General features: G+C 39.0%; 1 protein-coding gene across 3 annotated transcripts in view; it reads left to right on the forward strand.

Annotated features, from left to right (window-relative positions):
- The window catches only part of Manba (mannosidase beta), a 143449-nt gene that overhangs the window by 85797 nt on the left and 44123 nt on the right, over nt 1-13529 (forward strand). For 2 of the 3 annotated variants that reach the window (XR_007110524.1, XR_007110523.1), the window contains exons 15-17: nt 3325-3467; nt 4352-4609; nt 7256-7660. Coding sequence is in view for 1 of the 3 variants with exons in the window: in XM_047566735.1 (XP_047422691.1) it covers nt 3325-3467; nt 4352-4609; nt 7256-7480 (626 nt within the window). In the remaining 2 variants the exon portion in view is untranslated. Of the gene's footprint in view, nt 1-3324; nt 3468-4351; nt 4610-7255; nt 7829-13529 lie in introns of those variants that run through there. The other variant, XM_047566735.1, reaches the window with a different exon arrangement.

The raw sequence follows: 13529 nt of genomic DNA on the forward strand, positions 1-13529 counted from the left end.
TTAAGAGAAAGTTCCAGGGCCAAAGGGGAATGAACTTAAGCATCCCTTCTGAACTTAAATGCCCCTTGTGCCGTGTGGGAGAATTCAACCAAGTGGAATAATACTACTCAAGCATTAGTGTGCCCATTTCTCTGACTGAAAATACTACTCAAGCATTAGTGTGCCCATTTCTCTGACTGCCCTTTAAGTTCATAAAGCCATCTTTATTATGCCCTGTTAATTTTAGGGAGGGGAGGTAGTAAAGTACTAGCTGAACCAGTTCAGTTATCCAAAGGTGAGATGACAGGCATGGAACTATGAGTTTGAATAATCTCTCTATTTTGGTACATTAAAAATTAAGGAGGAATAATATGTCTTTGGCCTTCACTAGAGGTGATTTGAAGCCAAGTTAAACTTGTAATATAAACAGTTGTTTGGGTCAAAATTGAGGCAAGCCCATAGAATAAAAAGGCCATTTGCTGGGTGAGGCTTTTAAACTGGTTATGGATGCAAATCCAAAAGAGTTCATTCCAAACATGCTTTATTATTGCCAAATGAATAACTCCTACAGGGAACTGGATTTTTGATCAGGTTTCTCTGACCAAACTCTTTATCAGCACTAACCACATAAAAGAGCTTTGAGTGAGAATTGCGTGGACTGTGGGGCAGTGACTGGGATGTGAGGAAGGTGGACAAAGAGATATTGTTCAGCGACACTTAGATGCTGACCCTGCTTGCTGTCTGTGGAAGGGGCTGTGAGCTTCTGAAGCCGAGTTTGATTCAAGAAACTGAGAGTGCAACCTTCGTAAATCTTGCTTTAAATGATTGCATGTGGATTATTTGTATGCGTCTTCAGGAAGGGTAGGTAGCCCCAAGTACAAGAGCATAATGGCAGAGCGAGAGTGTTTTCTAAATTCCAGAAGGACCCTTCCTGCATGGAGAGCATCTCGGGCTCCTTGTCCTTTTTAGAGAAGACAGGTACTGTTTAAATATCTCTTATCTGAAGTGATTGGGACCAGAAGTATTTCGGATTTTATGTGTGTTTTGTTTTGTTAGTTTGGAATTTTCCTCATGTGGTATCCGCTGGAGCTCAGAAAGTTTCAGATTTTGGAAAATTTTGGAGCTTGAATTTTTGGATTAGGGATGCTCTACCAGTACCAGAGAGAGATTGTGACTATGCCTACTATATCTGCTCCTGCTCTGGGCAGCTTCTTGTCTTCTGTTTAATTCTGTTAAATCGGCTCAATAAATCCCCTGCTCATAGTGGGTGCAACTGGGAGTTTTCTGTCATCTCTTATGACCTGAAATGGTGATACTTTAAAGGGCTAAATAGTGACTTAGAATCCGTAGGTTTGAATATATTTCTTTAAAAAACTTGTCCAATTTGTAGTTAAAATTTTGCAAATTAAAAAAAAAATCCACCTGGGCATTTTACTTCATTCATAAACTTGGAAAGGCATAGAGCTAATGGCAAAGCCTCATATCACATAACAGTTTTAGGCTGTTAGCCAAACTTTATTATTGATTAGTAACATAGAGTGTGTATCAATGAGACCTTTTGCTTGAATTCTTATTCTCCTGAGCATATTCTGTTTGTGGCTTTGACTTCTGGAACCACCCATTTACAGTCTTTCCCCTATTATGGATATCACACATCAGAGTGTATAGTTACCTCAGGAGCCATCTTCTGTGTAGGAGAGGACTTTTCAAATGTTAGTTCTTGTTTATTTTATTTTATTTATTTATTTTCGGTACCATGGATTGAACCCAGAGGCACTTAACCACTGAGCCACATCCCCAAGCCTTTTTGTTTTTTATTTTGAGATAAGGTTGCTTAAGGCCTCATTAAGTTGGTGAGGCTGGCTTTGAGTTTGAGATCTGCTGCTTCAGCCTCCTGAGCTGTTAGGATTACAGGCATGCGCCACCACACCTGGCTCTTGTTTATTTTGTAGATCTAGTAGGAAAAGTTTCTCTACCCCACATGTCCCCCTGCCAGTTGTTGCTATGAGAAAATACTAACATTTGGGATTATAGAGAACTGAAATTGTGCAAAACTCCAAAGGAACTGGTTTGGTCATTGTTTTGCTTATGCTATGTATCCGGACATTTCTTCCCTGGTGATTATGCTAGGTTCCAGGCTGGGTTCTGTGGTCTTTACTCTGACTTTCTCAGTAACCCTGAAATGTTATCATCTGTGTTTTAAAAGTGAGAAAATCAGTTTAGAGAAATTAAGCAGCAAGTTCAAGGCTCTGTAGCTAGAGAGCATTGGAGCCTGGTTGAAACACTCTAATTTTGACTTTTTAAATATAGTCTATTAGTCACTCTATTGTCTTTGATTTATTGCTTCAAAGCAGCTTAATCACAAAATCTCTTTATAATTGCCAAGAAAAAAATAGGATGATTGGGATGTGTTGTTACAAAAATTGTGCAGTTGCAGAATTTGGTACCTGTCTAGCTGATTGAAAAACCTTCTCCATCCTTTTTTCCCCCCAACACATAGTAACTGACAATATTTTCTCATTTTCTGTTTTTAGCAAATTTTAAATGTGTCTTATGCTTTTATATCATTGAGAAAGATCTTCCCTGTGCTCAGCACCTTCCTCTTCCTCTTTTCCTCCATGTCTCTGAAATTTGAAAATGTAGTGCTTTGTGGGGAAGGGTCTTCATTCTGAAATAACAAATGTTGAGAAAGGAAGATTTTAAAAGATTAAGTTTTGGGGTTTAGCTTATAAGACCTGCCAAGGAGACACAGAATTTTACATACTCTTGACAGCTTTTGATTATGTTTGAGGAACTGCTATTAATTGCCATTGATTTGGATGTTTTCCTCCAGTTTGACCTTGACACTGAATATTTGCATAGTGCTTCATTTGGTTTGCTCAGAGGGTTTTGTGCCTATGGAAAAAGGAAACTTTGAGTTCTCAGTAATACTTACAAATGAATATTTGCAACAGGTATTCACTGCCAATGCAACCTTCTCCTTCATGTGTTTGTGGTAAAAAGGAACACTGAGGTATTGAGCTGTTGAAGCAGAGTTGCATGTAAGCGCTATCTAGGAGTCTGGTCTAGGCTCAAAACACTGCCTCTTCTAGCATGTTTGAATTCACTCCTCAAGCCTCTGCTTCCTCCTTTGGAAAGTGAGTTCTTACTGCCTGACTCACTCAGATGTGATGAAGGTGATATCCAAATACTTGAGCAGAGTCCTTAACAAACTGGGGTTCCCTCCATTGTCAACTCCCTCACACGCTTATTCCAGAAAATCCTGATGAGCCACACACAGCTGGACTGTGTGCACAAGGACTCTGTTTGGCCCTACTTTCCCCTAACTCTCTTGATTATTTTCAGAGTTTGGAGGAAAGTGGAAAATGCTTCATTACTTTGCTCGAAATTTCTTTGCTCCACTGTTGCCAGTAGGCTTTGAGGATCAAGATGTATTTTATATCTATGGTGTGTCAGACCTTCACTCAGAGTCCAAAGTGAAACTCACCGTAAGTCATTCGGATTTTTTTTTCCTGTCTAAGAGGAAGACTTTCAGATTATTTCCTTAGTTGTTTGGTTATTTTGCTTTTGGGACAAATAAAAAAAAAAAGAAATTAATTGTATCAAAATATTTTTAGTGCTACTGTAGCAGAAAATGGGTTGTACGTGGAGTAAGAATGCAGTCATGTGGTATTCAGGTTGAAACCCTGCCATTTTTATTACATGACCTTGAGCAAAACTCTCAACATGGTGGTGAGTCAATTTCTCCCTTTGTAAAATCATACCAGCCTGTATCCTTCAATGATTTCCATGAACAGTGAATAAAAGAAACAGATGAAATCAGATTATATAAGCATCAAGTGCCATGTAAATGTAAGATTATTTATAATTACAAGGAGCTAGAAGTAGTCCAGATTTTGCAAAAATAGTTTAAAATGGTATGTTAAAAATTGAAATCAGTAAAACTATCCAGAGTGAGTGTGTAGGGAAAAATAAAAACAACAACAACTTTGTTTTTAAAACAAGGTTAAGTAAAAAGAGTAGAAGCTCATGTCTCCGATGGTGACAGTTGGAGGACACTAGAAATAGGTCATGTTTATAGAATCCTTGCAGCGTGAGAGGTAAGGCCTTTCCACGGACTAATTTTTAAACTCTCATACCAATCTGTGAAGTTAGAGTTGTTATTATTGCCATTTTACATAGGAAGAAACGGAGACTGGCAAGTGGAATGACAAGGTCACATAAGTAGTACTTAACGCATCTGGGATTCACATTTAGGTTTCATAGTTTCTTAACCAGTTCTGCTATTCTGACTTCCAGCTATTATTACCATGATTATTCTTAAAGAAATATAATAACCAAGAATGTTTTTTATTGTTTCATTTCTCCCCAGGTGAGAATCCATTCGTGGAGTTCCCTGAAACCCTTGTGCTCCACTGTGACTAACCCTCTTGTCATTAAAGCCGGGGAGGCTGTGTCCCTCTATAAGGAACCAGTGTATAAACTGCTGAAGAGATGTGGGAATTGTACCCGGCAAAGCTGTGTGGTTTCCTTTTACCTTTCAACTGACGGAGGACACCGGAGCCCCACCAACTATCACTTCCTGTCCTCTCTGAAGTATGCCGTGGGCCTCCTCAAGCCCCATATCACAGTAAGCATGGTGGTCTGGCGGGGCGCCCTGCTCTGGTGCTAGTGTGTTGCATCCTGCCACTTGCCAGTTCCCCTCTTGGTAGTCAGCTTACCTGAGACCTGGGGAAGATAGACTCCTTCCCACTGGGAGCAGAGACCAAATGAGTCTCTTCATTTTTAATTCAGGATTTGTCGGAGTTCTCCACTTCTGCCGTTTGTGCTGGCCCCTCATCCTTCCCTAGTGAGGCTGGTACTCCAGTGGTGGGAGAGGAGGCTCCGGCCAGCCCCACTGATTAACTCCCACCAGGTTCCGGGCTCTCTCTGGATACTTTGTCCCATGATAATCTCTAACTTTCACAGCAACCTTGAGGTGTGATCTTCTGTGTTTTATGAGTAAGAAAACCTGTTCAGAGAAATTAAACAACCAGCTCAAGGTCCTAAACCTATGAAGCCTTGGAGTCCAGTCAACACACTCCAAATTTTGACCTAAGTACAGTCTATTAATCACTCCTCTCTCTTTGATTTATTGCTTCAAAGCAGCTTAACACCAAATCTCTTTATAATTGTCAGGTAAAAAATAGAATGATTAGGATGTGTTAGAAAATTTGTGCAGCTGGAGAATTTGGACTCTGTCTAGTTGATTGAAAACCTTTCCATCTTTTCCCCCTACATATAGTAACTGACAGAATCTTTCAAGAAAGTTGATTATTTTTAATAACTTTTAAGTTTGTTTTGTGCTTTTCATTCATTGAGAAAGATTTTTAAAATTGACTTTAGAAATAATGATATAAAAACACCTAGTCCTATGTTTTATTTGAAAGAGGCCTGAAAATTGAGAACATAGGTTCTTTTTGGGTTGGTATGGAAATTTTACATAATGAAATCTAAGTTATCTGTAACAACTGAGATAGAACAAACAGACATGAAAGGAATGACATAGTCAGCATGGTAGTGCACACTTGTAATTCCAGCAACTTAGGAGGCTGAGGCAGGAGGATTGAAAGCTTGAGGCCAAACTTAGCAAATTAGTGAGACCCTGTGTCAAAAAAGTGGGTGAGGGACTGGGATTGTGCTTCAGTGGTAGACTGCTTGCCTAGCATATGTGAAGCACTGGGTTCGATTCTCAGCACCGCATACAAATAAATTTAAAAAGGTTCATCAACAACTAATAAAAATATTTTTTTAAAAAAGGGGGTGGGGAGGTGAGGCTGGGGATGTAATTCAATGATAAAATACCCCTGAGTTCAATCTCTAATACCAAAAAAAAAAACAAAAAAAAAAACAAATTTGTGTTTTCTAAACTTATGACTCTAAAAACAAAAATTTTTCATCCCTTAGCTAAGGACTTCATTTCCTAAAGTTGACTGGGGGCAGAAGAGAGCTAGGGCTTCTATATTTCTCTTTGCTGATTTGCATTTCAGTGAGACTTGTCATCCTAAAGAGATATAACAATGGTATTTGGGGCTTACTGTAGGCGAGGCCTTTGTTCTCCTGGTCTTTCTGAAGCCAGGGTACAAACTTGAACCTCTGGTTCTGCAGTCAGAGGCACAGAAATGAGATTTCCTATTAGAAGAAGACAGCAAGAGTGAGTGAGGTGCCAGTGTCTCTTGTGGCCTTGGGCTTTGAGCAGCAGCAGCCAAGGCTTCCCTAGCCGCCTCTGGGTTGGCTAGAGTGAGTTGAGTGAACATGTGGCTGCTTTAGGGTCTTCACCAGAAAAACCTGGCATCTAACCTCAAGCCTGAGTCTCAGATCCTTCTAGAATTACCTCATGCACTTTATTCAGATATTTTCCTGCTTCTATCAATGTAATTTTTCTTTTTTTATAACTTGAATGATAATAATGCAAGTGTGTGAAGCTGAACTATATATAGTAAAACTTGTCTTTTGAAATTCTTTGTGCCACACATGTAAAGAAAGACTGTAGAGCGTAGCGTTCATGCATGTTGAGGAGCCAGGGTCTGTGACAAATATACAGCTTTAAACACCAGGTCACAGTTGATCCTTTACTGAGAAAGGCTCACAAGCCCGAGGCAGCTCATCCTTGCTCTGGGGCTTCTGCTAAATTGGCTAATTAAGTGGAATGGGTCTACAGGATTTAAAGGGCCTTCTCTCTCTTACTTTCTCTGCTGAGATTGTATGGAATTTGCACATGCTAACAACGTGACTTTAGTATAAAAAGAGAGAATGGTAGAGCTTTTGCATTTGCCTGACTGATTAGCTTCTAGAATGCTGAACTTTTTCAGAAGACTCCAGTATACACTCCATGGTCTCACTCTGCAGCTAGATCCACGTACATTTTCAGGAGGTCATTTAAACCAGCCAGCCTATGCCACAATGTTCCCTTCTTGATGCTACTCTGAGAAAAATTATAAAAAATATAAAACTTTGAGCCTATTATGAAATAATAATAGCTCCTTAATAAGTGGAGTCTACATGTTTCCTTGGTGTGAGATTACAACTTGGTAATATTCCACAGATTTAAGTCATTTTGCAAGTGTTGTTCAAGTGTCTGAAACCATGCATGGAATATGTGACTTTAACAGTGGCAGAATGAAAGAATTGGCAATGTGCTCCTTATCAGGCCCACATAAATGTTCTGGTAGACATTGCCTGTGCGCTACATAGTTCTTCATTCAACCTTCACTTCATTTTTCTTTCTTTTTTCCAGGCCAATATCTCTCAGCAACATGACACTTTTGTTTTTGCCCTGGAAACCTCAGCTGTTGCTCCCTTTGTTTGGTTGGATGTAGGCAGCATCCCAGGGAGATTTAGTGACAATGGTTTCCTCATGACTGAGAAGAAACAAACTGTATTATTTTACCCTTGGAAACCTACCAGCAAGAATGAATTGAAGCAATCTTTTCGTGTGACCTCCCTGACAGATATTTACTGAAGGAATCTGGTTGTATTTTCGGTGGACACTGGAAACCAAGCATTTCTAGAGCTCTCACTGGAGAGGAGGACAACCCGAGAGAAGCTGAGGAAACTGAGAGATGCATCTACTTGCTCCCACGTGTCTGATCGTTCTCTCGAGTTTGTACAATGAATACTTTCAGGGAAGGCTGTTCCCCAGGTGATGTCCGCAGATAAGGCTGGGCCTCTGTGTTCTGTTTTGCTATTGTTGTTTGACATTCTGTGGATTGAACCCAGGGGTCCCCTGCCACTGAACTAGAACATCAACCCTTTTTATTTTTTAGTAAAAATAATAAATATTTTTAATAAAATTCAAACTTGTGATCTACCTGCCTTAGCCTCAGCTGGGATTATAGACAGGTGCCGCTACACCTGGTTTACGTATTCTTGAATCTGTGCCAGAACTATTGAGCCCTTCAACGTACAGCTTTAGCACTAAATGAACCAGTTGTAAGCAGATTGCTTTTCAGGGAGTCAGAAGAACCTGACCATGGTAATGTCTACTGAGACAAATGTGGGAGGTTTTGAGGTAATTGTAGGCCTTGCAAACTTAGCCTTGAGAAATACTGAATTATTAAGACGAAGTGCTTTGTTATTATTTCCAGAGGAAATGGAGGGTCAAATGTCACAATAGAGATTTCTTGGTGGCAGCCATAATGATTGTTGTTGCTGGACACTATAGGTGGTTGATTGTTGCTATTTGATTCCAATCTGGGGTAGGATTCTTTTTTCATAGTGGGACTTGTTTTAAAACATAGTTTTAGCAACTTATTTTTTATTTGTTCTAATTTGTTGTACATGACAGTAGAATGCATTTATACATTTTGCTAGATCATACATAAATGCAGTGTAATCTCTCATTTTTCTGATTACAAATATTGTAGGATTACATCAGTCATGCAGTCATATAATACATGAGGTAGTAATGTCTGTTTCACTCTACTATCCTTCCTACCTCCATACCCCTTTCCCTCCCTGCACTCCCCTCTACCTAATATAAAGTAACTCTATTCTTCCCTGTCCCCCCTCCCCATTGTGAATTAGCATCCACATATCAGAGAAAACATTCCACCTTTGGTTTTTTGGGATTGGCTTATTTCACTTAGCATGATATTCTCTAACTCCATCCGTTTACCTACAAATACCATACTTTTAATAACTTATTTTTAAAAAAACTGCTAGAGTGATCCTTCTTTGAAAAATAAGCTGATGTTGACACGGACATCACCATGTTCACGTTGGAAATTTTAAGGTATTCGGACATGGGGATTGTGTGTGGGTTTCAGATTGGCCAAATTCAATGAGTTTTCCAATTCAAGAGTAGTGAATATAGATTTGCTTACTCTGGCACCAAAGTGATGTTCCCTTTAGCTCAAGTTTAAATCAATTTACTTATATTAATGAATTATAAGTTGCTATAAATTGCTTTATTCCACATTATCTTCCCTATATAATTATGTTGATAATAAAAATAATGGGGCCAAACATTAATAAGTAGGGGGGTATAGATAGGTATGTGAAATTTTTTTGTACTGCTTTTACATTTTTGCTCTAAGTTCGAATGATAAAAATAAAAGATAAATTGCACTGACATTTTGATAGTTCATCTGTGGCTTATTTAATCATTCTATAAACATTCCATTGTGCCCAGTACTGAGATGGTCACTAATTTCTGCTTGATAAATGGGAGAATTTGAAGAATCTAAACTAGAATATTTGAGACATTTTTCTCTGGAAAGAATCATGTAATTGGTTATGGAATGGACCAATAGTGAATGCTTGGATTTAAAATTGAGACTCAATGGTTTGGGTTTTATTTGTTTATTTTATTTTATTTTTATGTTTTATTTTTGGTACCAGGGATTGAGCCCAGGGGCACTTAACCACTGAGCCACATCCCTAGCCCTTTTATATATTTTATTTAGAAAGAGGCTCTTGCTGAGTTGCTTAGGACCTCACTAGTTGCTAACTTGTGATCCTCCTGCCTCAGCCTCCTGAGCTGCTGGAATTAACAGGCATGACCAGCTGGTTTTGGTTTTAAAACAGAAGCATTAGGTTCAGTGACTTGAAAAAGAAAATAAATACAGATATTCCCCTCCTCTCCTTCAGTATTTAAGAGTTTTTTCATCTATGTGCTTACACACACACACACACACACACACACACACACACACACACACACAGGCTTATCAAGGGCTGGACCTGAGAAAGGAGGACTCTGGTCTTCACTAACCATGCAGGTGCTATGGCAGAGGCCCTGTGAAGTGGGCTTTGAATTTGATGAACCAGAGTTTACATTGCAAATCTGCCCTTACTGATTCTTCAACCTTAAACAAGTTCCTTAATCTCTATGTTCAATTTTCTTGTGGTAAAAAGGGAATAATAACATACATCTTGTAATTTTGTTTTAGAGAATAAATAAAGTAAGTTAGCTGAAGGGGTCGGCCCCTGCTCGACCACAGTGTGGTCCTGCACTTGGTGTCTTGAAGAGGGTAGGGCTCCCAACCACATTTCCCTGGATTTAAATCCGTGTTCTGAGACTTATTAGCTGTGTGATCTGGGGCAACAATTTGACCTTCTGGACTTTAGTTTCTTCCTCTCTGAAATGCAGATGATAATCCCTGACTTTCAAAGGTAGTACTGAGGACAAATAGGGTCTGTACTTTTATTGTGATTATACTTTTTGAAGTAATCATTATCACCCAACTAGTGCATGAAGCAATAGTGAAAATGAAACAAATATAGACACATTCCTTCAGAAAAAGATATCAAAAGAATAATTTATAAAGGCAGAATGAATGGGCATAAATACATACTGGCAACAACTTATTAAAAAGGAGAGACTAGTAATAGCCAAACTGTTCTTCCACAGTTCACATGTGTCCCTGTGGATAGTTATTGTTAGCATTTTAATAGATTTATGTCGCCACATTTGCTGGAATAGAATCTGCTATACTTACCTTCAGCCTTGGGTTTCTGAGAAGTTTTTTGTTAGTAGTTGTGTAAACAAAAGAAGATAGACCAGGTTCAGGTCCTAGCTGCGATCTTGCAAAGCACATTCCAGAGAGAGTGGAATAAAGAGTTCAGTTCACAGGATTGTATCTTCCCATTTCAGAACAGAGAGAACAATAAAAATGATAATTTTCTCATTCACATTCACTATAACTCTTATTCTCACTTTCTCTCTTATTTGACTTTTCCTTATGAGACATTTTCAAACCATGGGAAGTCACTTGGAAAATACACAGAAAAATTTTGTTCTCTATTGGAGTGAAGGTAAACTGGAGGACAAGAGAAATAAAGACATGTTTCCCAACTTTCTTCAAGTGACAAAGACCGGTCTTCGGCTACCTCTTGCTCTCAGATATGAAACCTATCCCCCAACTTGGTAAGATTTAGGAAGAAGAACAAGTAAGCATTGTTTGTGTGGAAAATTCAAAGCATTTAACAACATTCCCAGAGTCCCCCTTGACCAAATGCAATCATCAATTCAATTAGCACAGGAAATTAAAAGGATTACGCACAAAAGGCATTTAGTAATATTTCCAAGTGAGTGGAGTGAATGGAGGAATTCTTATTTTCCTAATTGCTTTATCAGAGATAGAAACCAGAGTGATATACAAAATTCTAAAAAACAGACAAAACTGATGTTAAGATGCATTTATATTCTGACCCTAAAAACTGTTTACTTAAGATTTATTCATTCATTTTCAAGCATTTATTGTGGATCTATGGGCAAGCACTGTCCTTGTTACTAGGGTTATGGTGATGAAAAGGGAAGACAAGTCCCTGTTTGGTAAACCATTCTTGTAGGGGAGAAGAAAATAAGCCAGCTAACTAATAAGGCAACTGCAGTTAGTGCCAAGTCCTATAAGGTTAAGGTGACAGTGAGGGACAGCCATGTTAAACAGGCCATCTTGTTCAATACTTGAGGATGGCCGGGCATGGTGGTGCATACCTGTAATCCCAGCGGCTCAGGAGACTGAGGCAGGAGGATTACAAGTTCAAGACCAACCTCAACAACTTAGTGAGACCCTTTCTCAAAATAAAAAATATTAAAAAAAAAGGTCTGGGGATGAGGCTCAGTGGTAAAGCACCCCTGGGTTCAATCTGAGGTATCAACAAAACAAAATGAAAAAGAAAGGTGTTTTGAAAAACCTATGATAAAAAAGAAAAGAAAGTTCAATTGAGAAATGACTCTTTAAAGACCTTCACTTAATTAATTTATAAGGGAGGAAAAGCTCAAGATCAGCTGGTCAGTGGTGCTGAGCTCTGGGCTTGGGATGGACAAGCTGAGGGCAGACTGACTGCTGAAGCTGCCACTGAGCTCTTGAGCAAGTGCCAAACAGTAAATGGGCTTAGCAAAAATAAGGGCATTGCCTCACAGTTTCAAGTCTTATAAATATCTCTCATATTTTGTAGACAAGTGTCACAGAACTGTTCCTTGAAAGAAAAGTTTGCAATAATAATACAGTTGAACTCCTTTGGTTGGTCTCAGTCTTTAAACAAGGTTGCTTGAGTTCCTCTTGTGCCCCGTCATGCCATGCAGTGAGAAGTAAGAATTACCATGGTATCTAGAATTACCTAGAGGTCCCGGCAATCGTACATTCCCAGTCATGAACATTCCTATGTGAGAGCTAGCACTCATTCCTGTGTCATAATGTATGTGGGAGCACCTTCTTCTTATTCTGTTATTGTTATTCATTATGGTTTGTATCAACTTTATTGATAAAATCCACACATTCCCAGTAGTTGGAGCAGACTCTGCTGACTGACCACCGAACAGTCAGGTTCTTCTCCGCTCCAGCCTCAGGAATTGGATCATAATTTGTTACACTTAATCCTATTCCCGTTTGCCACGGATTGGTGTAGGGTTAAGTATGTGACACAATTCTGGCACATGAACAGAAGGTGATGTTTTCCTGCTGTTGGGTGAAGTTGAGAAGCTACAGTTTGAGGACCCAGTGCTTGGAGCTGCTGTAGCCTTGTGACCTTGAAGAGACATTGACAGAGGGATGGTAGAGATATTAAGCTGCTAGGCTAACCCTGCAATCATCTAATTTTGTTCTTCTTTTTTAAACAATGTTTTATTGGCACTTGATAATTATACATAATAGTGGGATTTATTGTGACATATTTGTACATGCACATAACATGTAACATGCAATGTCATTCTCAGTGTCTCCCCTTTCCCTCATCTGCTCCCTCCCCCTGGTCCTCTTTTCCTACTATTTTCATGAGATTTCCCCCTTGCTTAATTCCCCCTTTTCCTCTCTAGCTTCCACACATGAGAGAAAACACGACTCTTGACTTTCTGAGTTTGGCTTATCACTTAACATAATGCTCTCACATTCCTGCAAATAACAATTCTGTTCTTCATTACGGTGGAGTTCAACTCCATTGTGTACACATAGCACATTTTCTGTATCCATTCATCCACTGATGAACACCTAGGCTGGTTCCATAACTTGGTTATTGTGAATTGTGCTGCTATAAACATGGATTTACACATATCACTGTATTATGATGACTTTAATTCTTTCAAATAAATACTGAGAAGTGGCATAGCTGGGTCATATGGTGGTCCCATACCTATTCTTTTGAGGAAACTCCATACTGTTAACTTTGCTCTTCACATAATGTGATTTAAAAAATATGGCCTTATTTATTTAAGCCACTTGTAGTCAGGTTCTGACTAAGTAAAAAATTCTGATTTTACAACAAAGAGCATCCTAATTGATAAAGCAGTTAAAGACTATGAGCTTTGAAATCAGTGTGTTTGAGTCCTGTAGCAATACTAGCAGGAGATTTGACATGGGATACAAGTCTTGTCTGGCCTTAGTTACTTTATATTTAACCATAGGGGTCATGATGCATACATATTAATATGAGAGGATGCATACATATTGATAGAGCACACAATAGCTGTTCAACAAATATGAGCTGTTAAAATTATCACTAACTCTGTGTTAAGCCATCAAAGCAAAACTTTAGGGAGGGGGACAAGTAGAAACCTGTGCAGGCATTGG

This window comes from Sciurus carolinensis, chromosome 10 (genome assembly GCF_902686445.1).
Source record: "Sciurus carolinensis chromosome 10, mSciCar1.2, whole genome shotgun sequence".
Taxonomy (NCBI): Eukaryota; Metazoa; Chordata; class Mammalia; order Rodentia; family Sciuridae; genus Sciurus; species Sciurus carolinensis.